The sequence below is a fragment of the Danio rerio genome, chromosome 24, assembly GCF_052040795.2.
Source record: "Danio rerio strain M-AB ecotype USA chromosome 24, GRCz13ab, whole genome shotgun sequence".
Taxonomy (NCBI): domain Eukaryota; kingdom Metazoa; phylum Chordata; class Actinopteri; order Cypriniformes; family Danionidae; genus Danio; species Danio rerio.
The window spans coordinates 2,362,501-2,383,425 of NC_141044.1; the positions used below are offsets into that span (position 1 = coordinate 2,362,501).

Here is a 20,925-nt window from a genome sequence, read left to right on the forward strand (position 1 = left end):
ACTACATTTATCAGTCTGATATTTGGCACCAGTTTACCAGGATGTGATGATTTTGTTTTCGATGACTGGATGGAAACGCTGCTTCATTCGCAAATGTTTTAGTGTAATGTAAAGACGCTATTTTGCATTAAACCATTCATGTACACATTTTGGTTTCTTTGCTGCCTTTTCTTTGTTACGATGCCTTCATTAGTATGGATGGAAAATAGCTATTATTTAGCTCTCAAATACACTGAAGAGTTAAAGGAGACTACATAACGTTATGGTTTTCTATTTCCACAGATGAGCTCAATAAGAGTTTGTCTGCCACCGTGAAGCCGTTTCAGTGCTCTCAGTGTGGGAAGGGTTTTTCCCGAATCCAGCATCTGTCCGAACACGTCCGCATTCACACCGGCGAGAGGCCTTTCCAATGCCTGGAGTGTGGAAAGACGTTCGCGCGCGAGCGAGACCTCAAGACTCATCAGCTCGTCCATACTGATGCCAAGGCCTTCCATTGTGTGATCTGTGTTAAGAACTTCGCCCTGTTATCCTCCTTGAAAAGACATCTGCGTGCATTTCATCAAGGTACAGATCTTTTTATGTACTAATAAATGAATTGTTCATCAGTAAATGAATTATTCCCTCTCGTTTATAGGTGAAGACGTGAGTACGGAGGGAAAGTGCTTAATCTGTGTCGAATGTGGGAGGAATTTTGACTGCGATCTGGAGGAGCACGAGCTGACACACACCGGAGAGATTTCCCACCGCTGTCCCGACTGCGTCAACAGCTTTTCAGATCCATCCAATCTCACGTCTCACGATCAGACCTTCTCTGAATCAGACCACGTCCACCATTTGGAAGATAATGACAATGAGAGACCCTGCGGTTCTCTGGCCTCTGAAGATGTAGACCGACACTTACAAACCGACCCACTAAATGACTGCGGTGAAGCGCAGTCTGTGGAGTTTGCTGACAATATTGAGAGCGACGGATTTAATGAAAGCAGTGCTCAAATTCAACTGGAGGAGGCTGAAAGAGCTGCGTCTCCATCATCCGAGCACTCTCTGGATTCTGCTCAAAAGGGTGAGTCCAGTAATCACAATCAGTACATTTACACCAATTGTCCAAGTATCTTCTGTTGTAATAATGTACGAGCATGAGTTTGGCCATGGACAGAAAAGAAGGCAACTAACCCATATTTAAGTATACAGATATTTGTTAAACTACTTTCCATGACTTTTCCAAAACTTTTCCAGGTGTGGAAAATGCCATGTCAAAATTCCTTGACTATTCCAGGTTTTTCATGACCGAATGAACACTGTAAATCAATAAATGAACACATACAGACCCTTACAGTCTCCAATATGTTAGCAATTACAGAAAAAACTACTCACAGCAGACATTAAATCCTTATTTGGGTTCAAAAACAACACTCAACACAGTCACAGCAAACCTCTCATCTGTGTCACCAGCACATCTTGTCAGAGAGTAATTCGAAAGGATGAGTCTAGTAATCACAATCAGTACATTTACAGCAATTGTCCAACTATCTTCCATTGTATCACCCTAAAGAATGGTCAAATATACACTTATTAGCCTTCCTGTGGAATTTTAAATGTTTCTCAAATATTTCCCAAGTGTGGTCCACTATGAAATCTCACTGGTCTAAAAATCTCCCTCCACATTTCTGCGTTTAAGGCCTAATGAAGTTAAAAGAGATGGTAATGTATCATTGTTGTTAGTATTTAGGATATCTATAAGCTAGTATGCTCCAAAACTGTGACAAATGTAACGTTTAGATGATATAAAACTAATATAAACACTAGGGATGCACCAAAATGACAATTCTTGGCCGAAAAAGAGGACAGCAATAATAATGTGAGAGCATGAGTTTGGCCATGGACAGAAAAGAAGGCAACTAACCCATATTTAAGTATACAGATATTTGTTAAACTACTTTCCATGACTTTTCCAAAACTTTTCCAGGTGTGGAAAATGACATGTCAAAATTCCTTGACTATTCCAGGTTTTTCATGACCGAATGAACACTGTAAATCAATAAATGAACACATACAGACCCTTACAGTCTCCGATATGTTAGCAATTACAGACAAAACTACACTCAGCACACATTTAGTCCTTATTTGGGTTCAAAAACAATACTCAACACAGTCACAGCAAACCTCTCATCTGTGTCACCAGCACATCTTGCTAGAGAGTAATTCGAAAGGGTGAGTCTAGTAATCACAATCAGTACATTTACAGCAATTGTCCAACTATCTTCCATTGTATCACCCTAAAGAATGGTCAAATATACATGTGTTAGCCTTCCTGTGGAATTTTGACTGTCTCTAAAATATTTCACAAGTGTGGTCCACTATGAAATCTCACTGGTCTAAAAATCTCCCTCCACATTTCTGGGTTTAAGGTCCAATGAAATTAAGAGATGTTAGTGTTAGTATTTAGGATATCTATAAGCTAGTATGCTCCAAAACTGACGAATTTCACGTTTAGATGATATAAAACTAATATAAACACAGGGGATGCACCAAAATGAAAGTTCTTGGCCGAAAAAGAGGACAGCAAGGCCGAAAACTGCAAGAAATTATGGCAATTATTAGGACCGTTCCATGGTTATGGCTATGCCTGTGTACTAAACATCTGTGTATGATCACATCTGCTTCGCCACTGGTCTCGTTTTTTTGCTACCTTTTGACAGTAGAAACAGCCTTAAAAGCTTACCGAACCCTATCGTACCACTCAGTGGACATTAAATAACATCTAGAGATAACATCTAGCTGTTGAGTGGTTAAGCTTGTCTTTTGACTGACATTTGAGAAAGATTTGATAGTGTTTTAAATAGGGAAAGTGCATAAATAACATTTAAGGGTCAACTTTAGGAATTTAAGACATTAAGTATGTCCCATTAATGGACTTTTGGGCCATTTTTGGTGGCCGAATATTCAGTGCATCCCTAATAAACATGTAAGGCTTACAGTGTGTCACTTCCGCCTAAATGCATCAATGTTTTTTTCATGACACTTCATACTTCAGTTTCTCTTCAGATCTTTTGACCAATCAAATGCTCTCTAGTATCTGACTGGCCCCGCCCCCTTCAAGATGTGCTTGAGCTGAACCACTTTCACTGGCAGAGCTGTGGCTGTAGGAGCTACACTATTTTCCATCTCTCTTCATGTTTCTGTTGACATTACGTCAAACATCGATTAAAAATGCACATTTCTAAGCACTTCACGAGAGTTTTAACGTTGTGCCATTTCTCCTTCAGACACTGGACCAGCGTACGCTCCTCCAGATGAAGAGTTTACAGCTGACCAGCAGTCCTCTGATGAAGAAAAGCCATACCAGTGCAATCACTGTGAAAAGAGGTTTAACAAGCAAGCCAAGCTCCGGATCCATCTGCGTGTTCACACCGGAGAGAAGCCGTACCAGTGCTCTCAGTGTGGGAAACACTTCAGTCAAGACGTAAACCTGAAGAAGCATTACCGCACGCATCATACGGAGGAGAAGCCGTATCAGTGCATGATCTGTGACCGCAAGTTTTCAGTCTCCTTCTCCCTGATAAAGCATCAGCGTGTCGCTCATCCAGGTGAGGACTGTGTAACTTTAGTTTTTAAAATATTTCAACTTAGGAGAAATAGCAGAGCTCACTAAATATGGAAGACATTATATGAGGATTAATGGGGGTTAATAAATATTCAGATTCACAGATTTGTGGTTTAATTAGGAGAATATTTAATGTGACGCACCCCCAAATGATAATCAATATAAAAGAAAGATTTTTAAAGAATATTTGTATATTTAAACATCTATAAAAAAAATTTTTTTATAATTTGAAAATTTAATCTTTAGTTTTTAAAAAACAGTATTACGCTTTGTTTATATAAATAAATTTTTACACTGTCTAAATATTTTTTGAGGAGCCCCTAGTACATTAGTCCTCAATTTTTACCCATCAACATATTCTTTAACTTTCCTTGATAAATGTATATTTATTTAAAACGTTAATAAAACGTTAAACGTTAAAAAAACGTTAGTTTGTGTGACTTTTTTTCAATGTCTAGAAATAATTTTTATTTTTTTTAAACAGGCTCTGTTTTAATAATCTAGGCACAAAGTCTAAAGCGCACATTGCATAAGCATTAAAGCTGTGTCTGAATCCACTTTTGCTATTTTAAGGATGGAAAAATACACTCTGCGCTGCAGCACATGGTCTAACAGGGCTGTGCTTATTCTCTTAATGAGTTCTGGTTGTTTTTTGAGCATAACGTGGATTAAACCAATTAGAGTCTCTTCTCTCATTCCCTTTAAAAGGTCAGTTGCGTCGGGCCATGCCGCATTTGCTATTTATATAGTGGACTTTTTAAGTGACAAACTGAATGCTTCAGTAGTGAGAAAACAGTTAAACAAAGCATCTGCAGCGCGAGGATAAAGAACGAGCCTCCTCCATTCAGCCTCTTTACTTAATTTTTATTCTTTACTCCTTTACTTTGGTGGAGTAAGGAAACGGTGGAAACTCACTCCACTGAAGACATCCATTAGCCGACATTTTTAATTTAATTTGTTAAGTGCACAGATTTGTTTCAAAACTATATTTAAATTCAGTTCTAATCTCCAGCAAAGCAATAAATGAACAACACGTCCTGTTTTTATGCCCCATATGGTGATGCAGACGTCTCCAAAACCCCACAGGTCAACAAATCTAATCTCGTTTTAATTAAAACAAACATAAATATACATATAATAAATAATACTGCTAATAATAATAACATTTTGCAGATGCAGATTGTCAGGAATAAACTGAAAAAAGCCCCCTAAGGTGAAGAAGGCATGGAGGCAGTGGTTTTTGTATTGATGTAGAAAATAATAATTTTTGTATAATTTTAATCATTGAATTGTTTTCATCTGTAAAGATATTTTTGTATTGCTGTTCATCTTGTATGTATTCAGTTGTGTGTAAGCCTTTGGACCTGCATAGGTGCATAACTAACGTGCTCTGCTGGACTTTAGAGCAGCTTTTAGTCAATTGGTCAATGGTGCGGTCTATTTCAGTTCCTCAAAATAGCAACACACCAACAATGCGCCTTAACACACCTCCTTTTTAGACCAGCACACCCATGAGTCCACAAAGTGGCACAAATGTATTTATTATTTAAACAACAGTGCGCAAAATGTGAAAATTAGGGTTGCGCTGGTCTGAAAATAGCACAAAAGTCTTGCACCGAGTGTATGATGGTTGAAGTGCAAGTTTAACTTTTTAGTGACACTTGAAGAGGCGTTTATAAGACTCATTAAGTGTCATTCGCTTAATTATGACATTTTAAATAGAAAGATGACATTGTTATAACGACTGCAATTTGTAGCTCCGCCCTCTATTAAAAAGAGCACAATCTCATTTGAATTTAAAGCGACAGTCACCAAAAGGCCACAATTTGTATTAAAGCCTAAGAGCGTCCGTTTCAGAGAGTTATAAAACATTATCTGTGTGGTATTTTGAGCTGAAGCTTCACATACACACTCTAGGCACATCAGAGGCGCATTTTATATCTTGTAAAAAGGGGCATAATATTTCTCCTCAAGCTCACAGGTTGAAAAAATGCACCAGAAGTTTCACTTAAGCGGTTTCTTCAATGCCATTTCCTCTGGGAACCAAACATTGCTGTTTCAGCTGAACATTTTTGGTTGCACAAATGTTGCTGTACACCTATATAATGTTATGTTTGGGCATATAACATGATTGCACACTACAATATTGTCCGAATGTTGCTGTCATTTCAAAGTTTGCATCATTTAAAAATCCCCTTAATGCATTTCTTCCAACAGAGTGTTTGAGTGTTGCAGAAAGGAAGCGCTTCACCTGTCCGTTCTGCGGAAAAATATTCGGACGGCATCAAGACATGGAGCAACACAAGCGCACTCACACCGACGAGAGGCCGTTCCGCTGCAATGTGTGCAACAAAAGCTTCAGGCAGCGCTCGGTGTTAATCGTGCACAGGAAGATCCACACTGGAGAAAAGCCCTTCGAATGCTTCGTCTGCTGCAGACGCTTCTACGGCTCGGGAGATCTGAAGACTCATATGGGCACGCATACCGGCATCAGGCCACACAGCTGCCCTCTGTGCTCGAAGAGCTTCCCTCGACCCAGCAGCCTGCAGGCACACATGCTGTCCCACGTGAACAAGCAGCAGGACGGAAATGATGGGGGTTTTCCTCAGGAGGAGGAGCTGGAGGACGCCTGCGGGGCTTCTGGATCATCGGCCATGCTTTCTGAAGACAGTAGGTTCTAGAGCTGCACAGTATATTATTACAGCATCGATATCACAATGTGCATATTGCAGGATATGCAATGTTTAGTCTGAATTAAAGTTGAGCTGGAGCTACAGAACACGTGAGATTTGTTGTTTAGAGTTCGCATGAACTGGGAGCTGCGACTGTTTTTTGATGCATTTCCTAGAGAAACAGAATATTCAATGAGAAAACAGTGGGCGTGGCTTGTTTTTTATACTGTAAGCTGATTGGATGTAGTAAAGTAGGCATTTTATTCAGGAAGAGATGGGTAAAAGGGTTTGGGGAGAGTTATTACAACCTAACAGACTCCTCCTCCTCCTCACCGTTTCTGTTTATTGTCAAAACTAACAGGTGGAGGGGTGTGGCTTAGTATGTTAGCCACGCCTAAAAACAAAACAAACTAACAATCTCAGCTTCTGGTTCAACTTTAAGTTGCATATATTATTTTTATAGAAACAAGCAACCAATCAGAGATGGGGATGGACTTGAGTCTCTCAGCGAATCAAGAGCATGATGCCAATCCCAGCTCCAGTTCAGAGCTGCCAGATCATCAGAAGCCATATTTTTGCATCATATGCGGCAAAACCTTCGCTCTCGCCACTTCCCTGAGAAAACATCAGCTCATATTTCATCCAGGTAAGAACTGCCCAGATAAATTGCATGAAGGGCATTTATTTACTACCCTGATCGATCTCAAGCGACATTATAAGTGGTGTAATCTAACTATACACAATTGAAGTCTAAATTATTTGCTGTCCTGTGAAATTGTTTTTCTTTTTCAAATATTTCCCAAATGACGTTTAACAGATTCAGGAATTATTCACAGTATTTCCTATTTTTTTTTCGTTTGGAGAAAGTCTTATTTGTTTTATTTCGGCTAGAATAAAATCATTTTTTTATTTTAAGGTCAATATTATTAGCCCCCTAAAGCAATATTAGTTTTGGGTTGTTATAACAAACCACTGTTATACAATGTCTTGCCTAATTAACATAGCTTTAAACTAATTAACCTAGTTAAGCCTTTAAATGTCACTTTAACCTGAATAGGTCGAACTTGCAGGTTTCAAACAAGCCTGGAAGACTCAATTAGTTTTATCAGGTGTGTTTAATTAGAGTTGCAGCTAAACTATGCAGGGCTGCGGCCCTCCAGGAACACCTGTGGTATAAAAAAACCTTTAGAAAAAAGTGATATTTGTATAGATGTTCCCTCAATAGTCATTTGGTTACTAAAATAGATGGGTCACATTTGCTATTTTAATCATTTTATGAGACATAAACTAAGAAACTTGTTTTTGGAAAGTTCACATACTCAAAAGGAGAACAGAGGGGTTTTCTGCAATACTACAGGATAGTCATAGGGCAGGGGATATTAACAATTATTCATTCAATAAACAAAGTTATTATAACAGTGCCTACTTCTCGTCAAATTCTTAAAATGCCAGCAAGGATACTTGTTTTTACAGAGCTAATTAAATGAAAAGAGAGTGCCAATGGTAACAAATAAAAAATGAATAAATAAAAATAAGTAAATATGAATTAATTAAATAAATAAATAAAACAAAAAAGTAAATAAATAAATAAATAAATAAATACACACACACATACATGTATGTATATATATATATATATATATATATATATATATATATATATATATATATATATATATATATATATATATATATATATATATATAAAAAACAATAAAATAAATTATTAAAATATTTAAATTATTAATTTATTTAATTTAATATGTTATATATATATATATATATATATATATATATATATATATATATATATATATATATATATATATATATATACATGTGTGTTATATATATTTATATATATTTTGATAAAATTATATCTGTTATATTACTTAATACTAAATGGAACATGCATCAAAACACTAGCAAACAATACAGCAATTCTACAGCACCATCAAAAAAAAAAAAAAATATATATATATATATATATATATATATATATATATATTAGCCAGACTAATGGAACAAGAAACAACATAAAATTACATGTAAAAAGGAAGAAGAAGTTTCTTTCTCAACCCAGAGATGGGTTGCCGCTGCGTAAAATAATGCTGGATAAGTTGGCGGTTCATTCCGCTGTGGCAACCCCAGATTAACAAAGGGACCAAGCCGACAAGAAAATGAATGAATGAAGAAGAAGAAAAATATGACAAAAAAACAATTACTAAGACATTATTAACCTATAAATCTAAGGAAGGTGCCACATTTTTTTGTCATACATCTTCTGTTTGCCAAGTCTAGAGAAACGTAACTTTTCCAGCTTCTGGCCAGAAACCATTTCACCTAACCAAAAAAACTTGGAGGTGTTGTGGATTTCCACTGCATCAGAATCACTCAGAATGGCCAGCACCATGCCAAAAATAAGGGAGAGTTGTTGATGCTTAGGCCAAGGCTTAGGCCAATTGTTGATGCTTAGGCCAAGGCCTTGAACATCCAAGCAATGCCAATTCCACATTAATTTTAATGTCCATTTCAAAAGCCTGGAAATAAAGATTTACATTTTATTTATTTACATTTTTATTTGTTTTATTTTTGTTATTAAATAAAATAAATAAAACCAAACTTAAATGAAATAAGCCAAACTAAAATAAATAAGACTTTTGTCAGAAGAAAAAAAATACTATAAGGAATACTGTGTTTATTATTTTAAACATCACTTAGGAAATATAATTACAGGATGGCGAATCATTTTCAATAAAATAAAAACCGAGTTGGAGATAATACTGTCTGTCTAGTTTAATTAATAGCCATTTTGACGGTATGTTTTCTTCTTGGCAATTTAAACAGATCAGCACGTGGATGTGGAGGGGAAATGTTTCGCCTGCTCTTACTGCGGGAGGAAGTTTGGTCGACGCCAGGGTTTATTACAACACGAGCGCATTCACACCGGAGAAAGACCCTTCAACTGCCCCACCTGCAACAAAAGCTTCCGGCAGCGCTCGGCTCTGGTGGTGCACATAAGATCACACACAGGAGAGCGTGCGTTCGTCTGCTTTGTGTGCAATAAGAGCTTCTACACCCCAGGAGACTTAAAGAAGCATCTTGAAATACACACAGGAGTGAGGCCACACAACTGCCCCATCTGCTCTAAGGGTTTCGGGCGTCCCAGTTTCCTACGCACTCACATGCGGACCCATGAAAGTAAGTGAAACCACCATCCAGCAGTGAATGTCAGCATGAACCTGATGTTGCTGAGACTTTTAAGGACTACGACACTAAATTCATATACAATTCTGTTGAGTGTGTAAATGCATAAGTGCTTAGTTTATAGTGTGCCATTTGGGAAGCAGTGATACTCGTTACACACTCAACTACAAAAAAAGTACATACTTTTTGGACATAGTACAAGTATGCACATTGGGACGCAGCAACTATCTCTTAATTGACGAGATATCTCATCAATAGCATTCAAGTAATCAAATAGAAAAGTGTGGCTGTAACTTTATTTACCTGAGCCTCTTACAATGTCTTGCCTTAATGATTTAATTTACTAAAACACAGAGAAATTTGTGACTAAATTAAGCTTCAAAATCACCTTAAAGTGGATGAAAACATCCTCAACAGCACACAAGGGTAACACATTTATGTTAATTCATTTACATTTATGTTAATACATTTATTTTATTTATTATGTTTCCTAGAAACCTCCGCAAAGAAGCAAAGTGGATCTGAGAACGCGGCAGGAAAACCAAAAGCGTCCTCTCAAGAAAAGCCGTTTGAATGCAGTCATTGTGGGAAGAAATTCAGTCAGCAGTGCATGTTTAAAATCCACCAGCGGATTCACACCACTGAAAAGCGGTATAAATGCACCGAGTGCGGCCTTAGCTTTCGCTGGAGGAGGAACCTGATCTCGCACCAGAGCACCCACCCGGGACAAAACCCTCTCCAGTGTTCAATGTGCGATCAAACATTCATCTCTGAGGCTGCTGTAAAGAGCCACCAAGATACATTTCACTCTGGTAAGATATATATTCAAGTAGCAAGCTATCGCAATGAGTATGTGTAATCTTTCAATAAATGCTACAAGAAATAAAGGTCACGCTTTAATTTACAATTCACTCTATAAACAAACCATTAACCAGGACTTTTAGCTAAATAAACTACTAATTAGCTGATTATTAATAGATAGTAAGGCAATAGTTGAGTTTAGATATTGATTAGGGATGTCCAAAAAAAAGACCATACTTTATAAGTGCTGATATACAGTTAATATCACATTAATAAGCAGGTAATAAGCCAGTGTTAGTGAAATAACATTTCTTGGCTAGAAGGAACTCATTCATTCCTTTAGTTTCTTTTCGGCTAAGTCCTTTTATTAATCAGGGGTTTCATAAGACTGTCATCACACCTTTATAAACATGACATGATCATGAATATTAATGAGGTCATATGCATGCCATTAAATGTCATTAGCTCAGTTGTCACTTTAAATGCAAAGATGATATTGATTGAGATGTCTTTGACATCACCAAGACAACATAACTTGTCATAAATCTGTCATAAACATGACTGTCATGAGGCGTTATAGTTGTCAAGGTTTTTAACCGCAGCATTATTATTTTCTTGACCTTAACTAAAGTGGTGCAAATTGAGTTTGTCATGTACAGTTGAAATCAGAATTATTAGCCCCCTTTGAATTTTGTTTCTTTTTCCAATATTTTGCAAATGATGTTGAACAGAATCAGGAATTTTTCACAGTGTTTCCTGTAATATTTTTTTTCTTCTGGAGAAAGTCTTATTTGTTTTATTCCGGCTAGAATAAACACAGTTTTTAAATTGTTTTAAAGCCATTTTAAGGTCAATATTATTAGCCCCCTTAAACTATATTTCATTTTTGATTGTCTACAGAACAAATCACTGTTATACAATGACTTGCCTAATTTCCCTAATCAACCTAGTTAATCCTTTATATGTCACTTTAAGCTGAAAACTAGTATCTGAAAGAATATCTAGTCAAATATTATGTGCTGATAAAAGAAATCTGATATTAGAAATGAGTTCTTAAAATTACTATATGTAATAAATTCTCTCCATTAAACAGAACGTCCGGAAAAAATATACAGGAGGAGCTAATTATTCCGGAGAGCTAATAATTCTGACTTCAACTGTATGTGTCATTAAATATTAATGATGCTGTTTTAAAATTAGTTGACATAGTATTGACACGGTTTAATTCACACTCATAGTATTAAAACTCTAAATCACAAATTAATTCTGTTCCACTGAAATAAAAGGTGTCAGAAAAATATTAAAGAAACATTATTAATAGACCCCTTAGGAAAAATAATTTTGGATTGGTTACAGAACAAACTAGTGTTGTCCAATGACTTGCCAAGTTAACCTTATTATATATATATGTATATATATAGCTTCTGTGGTCAATATTATTATCCTCCCTGTTCAATTGGCTACAAACCACAACATTGCCCAATGACTTTACTAATTATCCTAGTTAAAGGTGCAGTAGGTGATCTTCCACAATGATAACAGCTTAGCATAAATCTCTGAATCACAGTCCCTCCCCTCCCATCTATCCCATAGATCTATCCCATCCCATATGTATATGTGTGTGTATGTATGTATGTATGTATGTATATATATATATATATATATATATATATATATATATATATATATATATATATATATGTATGTATATATATATAATATATATATGTATATATGTATATATGTGTGTGTGTGTGTGTGTGTATATATGTATATATATGTATGTATACACACACACACACACACACACACACATATACACATATACACATATATATACATATATATATATATATATAAATGAATATATGCATATATAAATATGTATGATATGTATATATATTATTATCGTTCAATATTTCTCAGTGATGGGTTTGGCTGGAAGGGTCTCCGCTGTGTAAAAAATGTGCTGGATAAGTTGGCGGTTCATTCTGCTGTGGCGACCCCGGATTAATAAAGGAACTGAGCCAACAAGAAAATGAATGAATGAATTATCGTTCAATATGGATTATAGTTATCAAGCTTGCATTTTTGCCATATCGCCCAGCCCTAATCTGTATACATTAAACGTATTTATATTTTTACGTATTAATATTTTTAAATTGTTAATATTTTTTATGTTGCGTATTTTCAGGGGTTTCCCACACATGCAGTTTGTGTCTGAAGACATTCACTAAGTCGGCAGGTCTCCGGAAACATGTGCGTTACGTTCACGAAGGAGAGCGCCCCCACAAATGCACCGAGTGTAACAGAGGATTCGTTAAAGTGTCGGATCTGGCGCGTCATCAGCGCCGCCATCATTACGACCGCGGAAACCAACTCTTCCAGTGCTCGGAGTGTGAACGCAGCTTCAGCCACCCCAGCAGTCTGGTCCTACACCGGCGCACACACACCGAAGAGAAACACCAGTGTCCTCAGTGCGACAAGATCTTCAACCAGGCGGGGCACCTGAAAGTGCACATGCGCACACACACCAAGGAGATCAAACCCAAGTTCGAGTGTCCTGATTGCGGGAAGAGTTTCGGACAGACGAAGGATCTGATGGTGCATCAGAGGGTCCACACTGGAGAAAAGCCATACCAGTGTCCGCAATGCAAGAAGAGCTACAGGCAGTTTGCGCATCTGTCTGTTCATCTGCGCAGTCACACGGGGGAAAAGCCCTACCAGTGTCCCATATGCCTCAAGTTCTTCGCCCATTCGTCCTCCATGAAGAAACACCTGCGTGTAATGCATCCAGGTACGAATTGGTTTATTGAGAAATGATTAATCCCTATTATGCCCTTTTTTTTTCATCGTGAGTGTGTATGTGAAGTTTCCGCTCAAACTAACACACAGATGCTGTTTTATAACTAACGCTTTTAGGCTTTGATCCTAATTTTGGTGTCTGTCGCTTTAAATTCAAATGAGATTGTGCTCTTTTTCAAAAGAGGGCGGAGCTACAAATGCCTGATTCAAAAACAAGACTAACTCAGGGCTCAACAATAAGGACTGCCCGGTGGCCCGGGCCAACCAATACAGCGAAAACATGAGAACATAATGGCAACATCAAACTATGAGGCTAAAAGAAAACATCTGTTTCTAAAGTCTTGGAAGCAGACAATTACATGGGTGCAAAATTAAGAAGCTGGAAAAAAAGAACCAAAAAAAAAAAGTTGTCAATTTGGCAAGCCATTTATATAAAAAATATTTAGAATTGCAATAAAATACCAGCACATTCTCCATACTGCTCTTTCGTTTGCATAAAATCTTTATTTTTGCTCATTATACATTTATTAACAATTTTAAAATTCTAGATTTACAGACATTATTTAAAATATGTGGCTAAGATAAAGCTATTTATTAATTTTTTTTGGTGGGGCCAATAAAAATTTTAGCAGGGCACGTAAAAATCTGAACCACTGGCCCAATTGGCCCAGTAGAAAAAATCCTTAGCGTTGAACCCTATAAAGTCCTATTCTAATAAGACTAGTGGGCGGGGCTTTTCCCCTCTGATGACACGTAGAAAGGGAAAATGTCAATCAAAGTGTTTTTGCAGACTGATTCGATCAAGTCTGATTATAAACGATTAATAACTTTTGACCATTAGATGCTGATTATATTCACACAACTGTGTTAAAACCCCTGTTAATAGTGATTTTTGAATAACAGGGTAGGATTGCATCAGCTGATCGTAAACTGGAACATAAAGTCCACACTTAGTAACTACTAGCTAGTTTGTAAATAAATTTGTCCTCACTTCGGTTGCACCACACTTTCTTAAGGCAAACCATAGTTAGCTTGTCGTAAGCTCTCCGTGAAGTCATACTTTATATATATATATGAGTAATTCCAGTGCTATGGATGTGACATTTGCAGTAGAAACTCAAAACATAAATTCACATCGAAAGTATATGTTAACATTATATTGAAACGTTAGTTTATATTTTCCAGAACAACTGACCACAGGGTTATGGGACAAGAAAATTATCAATCTGTAAACATGTTTTGTACTCCAAAGGAAAACAAACATGTGTTATGGATGTGACAAAAAAGTCTGTGGGTTTACAGTCTACAGCAGGGGTCACCAATCTCGGTCCTGGAGGGCCGGTGTCCTGCATATTTTAGCTCCAACCCTAATCAAACACACCTGAACCAGCTAATCAAGCTCTCACTAGGTATACTTGAAACATCAAGGCAGGTGTGTTGAGGCAAGTTGGAGCTAAACCCTGCAGGGACACCGGCCCTCAAGGACCAGGATTGGTGACCCCTGGTCTACAACATGCTTTGTAGAAATTCTGTGAATTAAACTGCACAACCCAACAGAAACAATGATAATCAAAATGATAAGAGTCGGCTCTCTGTAAAACAAAAAAGATTTTTTAATTTTTTTTTATTTTCACATTTATGAGGAAAAAGTGTGGCTATGGATGTGACAGATGTGAAATTGCCACTTGACTGACTTTGGTAAATCAAATAGAATAGTTTGAAAACATTGATAGAGACATTTGAGTATTTCTTAAGTACTGTAAAATCCTTGCTTTCGTATTTTGGTGAAAACTTGGCAAGGTTGACATTTGTACAGAATTGTTCATATATATTCTCTTTTTTTTATTCAAATGACTTTCTTCAGATGCGAAGAACGCTCCTGTTGGCGCCGGTCCGTCAAACACAAGTGTGGAAGTCAAACAGGAGCCAGTGTCTTCTGATGAAGATGGTGAGTCTGGCTTAGCTCATGTCAAACTGCAGATTCAAAATATATTATGTGTGTTTTAAAGTGTTTTCGTCCATGCGAGATAGATGAAGAATGATGTCTCCATCAAAATCCATGACACATGGTCTATACAAACAAGCACGTTGTACATGATAGTTGTACTATTGAAAACAAACTGCTTAGTTGGGAAAACACTATCAAGTTTCAGAATGGTTGTGTATTTTACAAGGTTATGCATGGTTTAGTTCTTCACCCTCTGGCTGACTTAACTCCATTGAAATCTGCTGAAATGGAGGTGCAGCTAGAGCTGATGCCATTTTTTATACTTTAATTTTTTTCTTGTTTTTCTTTTTTTTTTCTTTTACAGCATCACATCAGTGGATTTTGATACCACAATCTCTTTTATTTAAGTATAGACCTTTTTCTTAGAATGAAAAATTACCCATAATGCTTTGCTTGTATGCGCAAGGAGGATGCTAAGAACTTCCGGTCAGCAGCTGATGCTTTTAAAGAGTCTCATTCAGACAGCTTTTTAATCTATTTTACTTGCTTTTAACATCTTTAAACTAATACTGCCGTCGATCGGCGCCCCCTCCTGGACTGATTATTTAAAAAAAATGTGATCTAATGGGATGGAAAACTGCAAGGTATTTTTCCCTCATTGTCAGACGGCATCTTGTGCTGTTTAAATGAAGCCTCATCATCGCTAATGTCAACATTTTCTCTTTCTTTCGAATATATAACCAGCCCAAACAAATGTAAGGGTGAGAGAATGAGAGAAGGGTGCGCGACGATGCCTATTTGAGGACCGGGAGGGAGACGCGTGATTACCGGGAGATCATCACTCGTTTGTGGGCATCCGGAGACTACTCATAATTCTCTCTTCATATCGCCGTATGCCTATTACAAATCCATAAAACACTGTGATATAACCGCGCTCGGATCGGATCGCTTTCTCACTGCAATCGAACCGCTCCAGGGTTCGTTTCAATCGAGCCGAGACCACCTCATTCAAGCGATCTCGGAGTGATTACTTTGGCGTGGAACAGAACGCGATTGCCCTGTTCACATATGCCAAACGAACCGCGCTAACTGGGCAAACGAGACACGTTCCGAAACAAAAGTGTAGGTGTGAAAGCACCCTAAATTAAAGTGTTTGCATAACAAAAAACACTCCGTGAGACACTCAAAACAGTATTGGCACCATGTTGAGAAACGCTGCTCTGGCTGATGACAATTCTTAACGGAAGTTCTTAGCAGCCTAGCGGAAGGCACTGCTCACTATGGCGCCCTCCATGCAGCAACCAAGAAAAAGGTCTATAGTTTGAAGAAATAGATTTTTGTTGTTGTTTTGTTTTGCTGTTGTTGTTTTCCGTTGTTCATTTGAGTTTTGTTTATAATTTGCATTTGTATTTTTGTTGGTTTATAGGCCTATAACATCTGGGAAAGAGACGACCAATGAGAACTTGTGCTAATTCGGGTACATTTACGTTCATGCAGGATGTTGATTAATGTATACTGCTTCTTGTGGTGAAATAAAGAGACTAATTAAAAAAAATACTAAATAGTGCTGTCAAAAGACTAATTGCATCCAAAATAAAAGCTTGTGTTTACATAATGTGTGCGCATATTTATTTTACATATACTGTAAATCATAGGTCTCAAACTCAATTCCTGGAGGGCTGCTCCTCGCACAGTTTTGCTCCAAATCTAATCAAACACCTTTGATCCAACTTATCAAGGTGTTCAAGACTCCAAGTGACTATGAAGCAGGTGTGAGTTGGATGTGGTTGAAGCTAAACTATGCAGAGGTGTTGCCCTCCAGGAATGCTGGAGAACCACTGCTGTAAATAAATACACATGTATATATTTGAGAAGCTTATATATTTATTAATTAAATACTTATATGTAATATAATATATGTATATATATATATATATATATATATATATATATATATATATATATATATATATATATATATATATATATACATACACACATGGGTAATATCACACGTGTAGCAGTGTGGGACTGGTGGGAGGTTTACATTGGCTCGAGTCCGCAGGCTGAGTGTCTTAGTGTCCCTCTAGTGGCAATAATACAGCCACATTGCACTGCTTCAAGTGTAATATTGCATTTATACAACAGTTTGACAGCATAATCGTGTATATAAAAAAAGAAAATCAAACACGGAGAGTCTGAAAATCCAGCAACAGAAACTGTTGCTACTTCACACACTTCACTTTAGAGCTACTATTTTAATGATTCTCTAGCGTAATGTCTAAAGTGATGACAAAACATGTGATTTTGCTCACACTTTAAGATTATAAGGCTGAAAGGCACGAAATGCCATCAGTCTACAGAGATTTACTAGTATTTCTCTGTTGCAATCAGGAGATAACAATGATTAACCCTAAAAATGTCAAAGCAAACACTACCAGAGTACTATGGTATAAATACAGCACAACAACATACAAGAGAGATTGACTTAAGATGTCACTTACCCATTTATAATCATTTAAAATGTACGCAGAAAAAAAATCAGTTTTTTTTCTCCCATAAGGACTTATTATGCAATCTCTGCCGCCATCTTGTGGCGGACCGTGAACTGTCTTTGCTCTACTCAGTATGACAGGCTGATGAATGCCGATGTGCTGCATCTCAGAAATTATGAATATTTAAAATAGCCACCAATCCTTATAAATAAACTGCATAGTTGCAATCTAAACAACTACATTCTCGCCTAAAAAAACCTCAAAAGTGCATTATGTTGTTCAACAGCTGCAATATATGTCGAACTGTAGTCCTCTACTTGCCACTTGTGTGGACGGAGTAACACACAAGGGTGAAGAGGCTGTACGACTGCTGATATATTAGTTTAATATCTCACGGCTATCAGCACACGCATTAAGTAAATAGAACTTTTTTATTTTGGATGTGTTTATTGCAATTAATCGGTTGACAGCACTACTAATTAATGACTTTCTGAATTAATCGATGAATGTAACTGCACTGTATTTTTATTTTTGCAGAATTTCAAGTGAAATCTGAAGAAAACGACTTTGCTATAATGGATGAGGTGAAGACTGTTACGGTCTCCTCGTGTCCGTCCAGTCCTATGACTCTAAAAGAGGAAAAATAAGTGCTGTGGATGGAAACCAGGAGTTCTCTCCTGCCAAACACCACACAGATCTTCAGTGTCTATTCAAGACCGCTCCATTTCTGATGCCAAATAAACTGTTTTTGAGAAATATTGATAATATTCAAGACTTACTCCAGAACACTTCAGTCATCATGAATCCACACAACAGCAGTCCATGTGGCTTTTTTAGTTAGTTGCCATAGTCGAGGAGGAAAATATACATTCGCTTTTTTTGTGGTAAACCTTCCCTATCAGATGGAACCTGATAGAACTTTCCATCCATTCAGAACATCTCATACATGACCTACATCTGTTTAGAATCTCCAGAGATGTACAGTTGAAGACTAAAGACTGAAATTTTAATAATATATATGTCGGATCTGGTGGGAAGGTCAATCTCCGATTCCCGAGGCTCTGTACTGTTTGTGGAAATTCAGAATTGACCCAAAACAAACGATCAAGATTGGATAAGATTGGCAATGAAAATTCAGAAACGGGGTTCAACTTGCATACTAAAGGCTACAGAAAATTAATGTAATAAATAAATGAACCAATAATTACCTAATTGGCTAAAAGAAGACAAATTTTACCTACACATTTTAAACATTTTAACTTAACCATTAAATAATTTTATTCAAATATTGTGCAATAACTAGAGCAAGACACAATTTGGGGTCTTTTTTTTTTTTTTTTACTATTTTTGCAGAATTTTGTAATGGATTGATGGAGAATGATCTTAAGTAACTAAAAAACTTAATACTTTAAATAAAAAATAATATTTTAAATGTAATATTAAGGTGTACAATGCAAATTCAATTAGAACCACTTGTTTGGTAAACAAAGCAAGTCTTGCATCTACTAAAAGACAGCAAATATTACTTTACAAAGCGTATTGTTCATAAATCATATTAACAGTTGCAAATTGCTCAATATTATTACCAAAATTAACATATAAACAATATATATTTATATATATATAAACCTCTACGCAAGTAAATGAACAGTATTTATATTGCATTAAAGCATATTTTACCATAACATACATGATTCTGGCTCGTAGGCAGGGGGTGGTTCGGGTGGTTTAAAAGAACTACCCACCCACTGACATAGGTTCAGTATTTGTCATTGGTCCAGAATTTTTGCCACTGTATTCTCATTTGAACTATTGTGACTGCTATGTCATCATAAATTGTGGAAATAACCCATCAAAGGTTTTAAGAAAACGCACAATATGACATAAGTGAAGTCAACTTTCACTATTGACCGACTGTTGTTTTCTAAGTAACCTAACTTTAATTTTAAATCTTGAACCTTATTCTTGAAAGAAAAAAAAACTATAAAAAGGTCTGAGGCACCAAAAGCAGCCTATTAAAGTTAATTTTAATACTAATTAGTATAAAAATCCACAATCAAAGTTTTCAGGGGTAGCTTAAATAATGTGTCGGTGCTCTTTGTGTAAGGGATTCATCAGAAAAAACATCAAAATCAGTCCAAGGCACTCAAAAAATGTGGAAAAAATAATAAAAAGCCTTTATTGACACGGCTGTTCCTTAAAACTGTGGCTACATCAGGTTACCCTGATGAAGTCAAGTGGTATCAAAACTTGTGTAGGCACAGTTTTAAGAAATAGCCATGTCAGTGAATGCTTTTTAATATTTTTTCCACATTTTACAAGTGCCTTAGACTGACATGTGCTGTTTATACTAATTAAGCTGTTGTTGTTGGATGAATTTTCAAGAGAGGCTAGAAGAAAATCGTGAACAAGCTAATCCAACTAAAATAGTGCTTAAAATTCCACTTATTGGAGTATTTAAACATCATAATTAATAAAAAAATGAGGTGAATAACTGCAAAAAAAAAGTACACATTTTGAGAAAAAAGAACCACCCCTTTAACCAGGCTGGCTACGGGCCTGTGATTGTGTACTTATGAGTAAGGAGAAAATGAGTACGGAAAAAAATAAACAATCCCAGAAAATATATGGTTATGTCAAAGCATTTATAGATGGTTTTGAAGATAATTTATAAAAGGACACCACATGGTAGTGAACTTTGAAATTGAGGCTGTATCCAAAATCGATTCATCATACCTCTCAAATAATGTACTATTTAAGTTAGCAGAGATTTCTACTCGTGTCCAAAATCATAGAGGACAATCTAAAGTGCATTAAATCAATCCCACAATGCACAGTAAGTACACTCGACAGCTAAAAATGTTTATCTAGAATGCACTGCGAGAGTTCGCGCCAAATTAACGTCCGCGTCTGACCACAAGATGGCGTCTAAAGCGCGATGCTGTCAGAGTAAGTTTAAAAATCCAATATTATTCAAAGCAACGTTTGTATACACGATAAGTTTGTGTTTCATTGTTGATAGACAGCAGGCTACGTGTTGAATAACTATCACATGTTTTGACCTGGAAGTTTACAATACAATCCCTCTGAGAGAGCAGCAAAACAAACAAAAGTGCGCAGATACACTCGTTCAAGTGGACTAATGTAGGGAATAGTGAATGCGGCTAGGCTATAAGGGACGATTTGAGATACAGAATGACTCCTATTTTTCTTTACAAACACAAAAGCTAGCATAATAATCCCAATTAATTAAGATCAGATGTTTTGTCTTTGCCATGATGACAGTACGTTCATATTTCTCTATGACACTAGTATTCAGCTTATAGTGCAATTCAATGGCAGGGTTGTGTGGCCAATCGTAAAAAGGGGCTAACAATATTGACCACAGGAGTT

The 20,925-nt window shown here is 36.6% G+C and overlaps 2 protein-coding genes across 7 annotated transcripts in view; one reads left to right on the plus strand and one right to left on the minus strand.

Moving 5' to 3' along the window:
- Positions 1 to 18,966, plus strand: part of znf271 (zinc finger protein 271) — a 27,465-nt gene extending 8,499 nt beyond the window's left edge. For 2 of the 6 annotated variants that reach the window (XM_087309016.1, XM_087309015.1), the window contains exons 3-13: positions 283 to 564; positions 635 to 1,063; positions 3,267 to 3,587; positions 5,822 to 6,274; positions 6,740 to 6,922; positions 9,124 to 9,477; positions 9,978 to 10,295; positions 12,479 to 13,081; positions 14,954 to 15,037; positions 16,464 to 16,514; positions 18,070 to 18,966. In XM_087309016.1, coding sequence (XP_087165142.1) covers positions 283 to 564; positions 635 to 1,063; positions 3,267 to 3,587; positions 5,822 to 6,274; positions 6,740 to 6,922; positions 9,124 to 9,477; positions 9,978 to 10,295; positions 12,479 to 13,081; positions 14,954 to 15,037; positions 16,464 to 16,471 — 3,035 coding nt within the window. In that variant the 3' untranslated portion in view covers positions 16,472 to 16,514; positions 18,070 to 18,966. Of the gene's footprint in view, positions 1 to 282; positions 565 to 634; positions 1,064 to 3,266; positions 3,588 to 5,821; positions 6,275 to 6,739; positions 6,923 to 9,123; positions 9,478 to 9,977; positions 10,296 to 12,478; positions 14,370 to 14,578; positions 15,038 to 16,463; positions 16,515 to 18,069 lie in introns of those variants that run through there. The other 4 variants (XM_087309014.1, XM_087309013.1, XR_015524637.1 and 1 more) reach the window with 3 other exon arrangements.
- Positions 1 to 20,925, minus strand: part of cul2 (cullin 2) — a 59,783-nt gene that overhangs the window by 38,416 nt on the left and 442 nt on the right. The gene's annotated exons all lie outside the window — the stretch shown is intronic.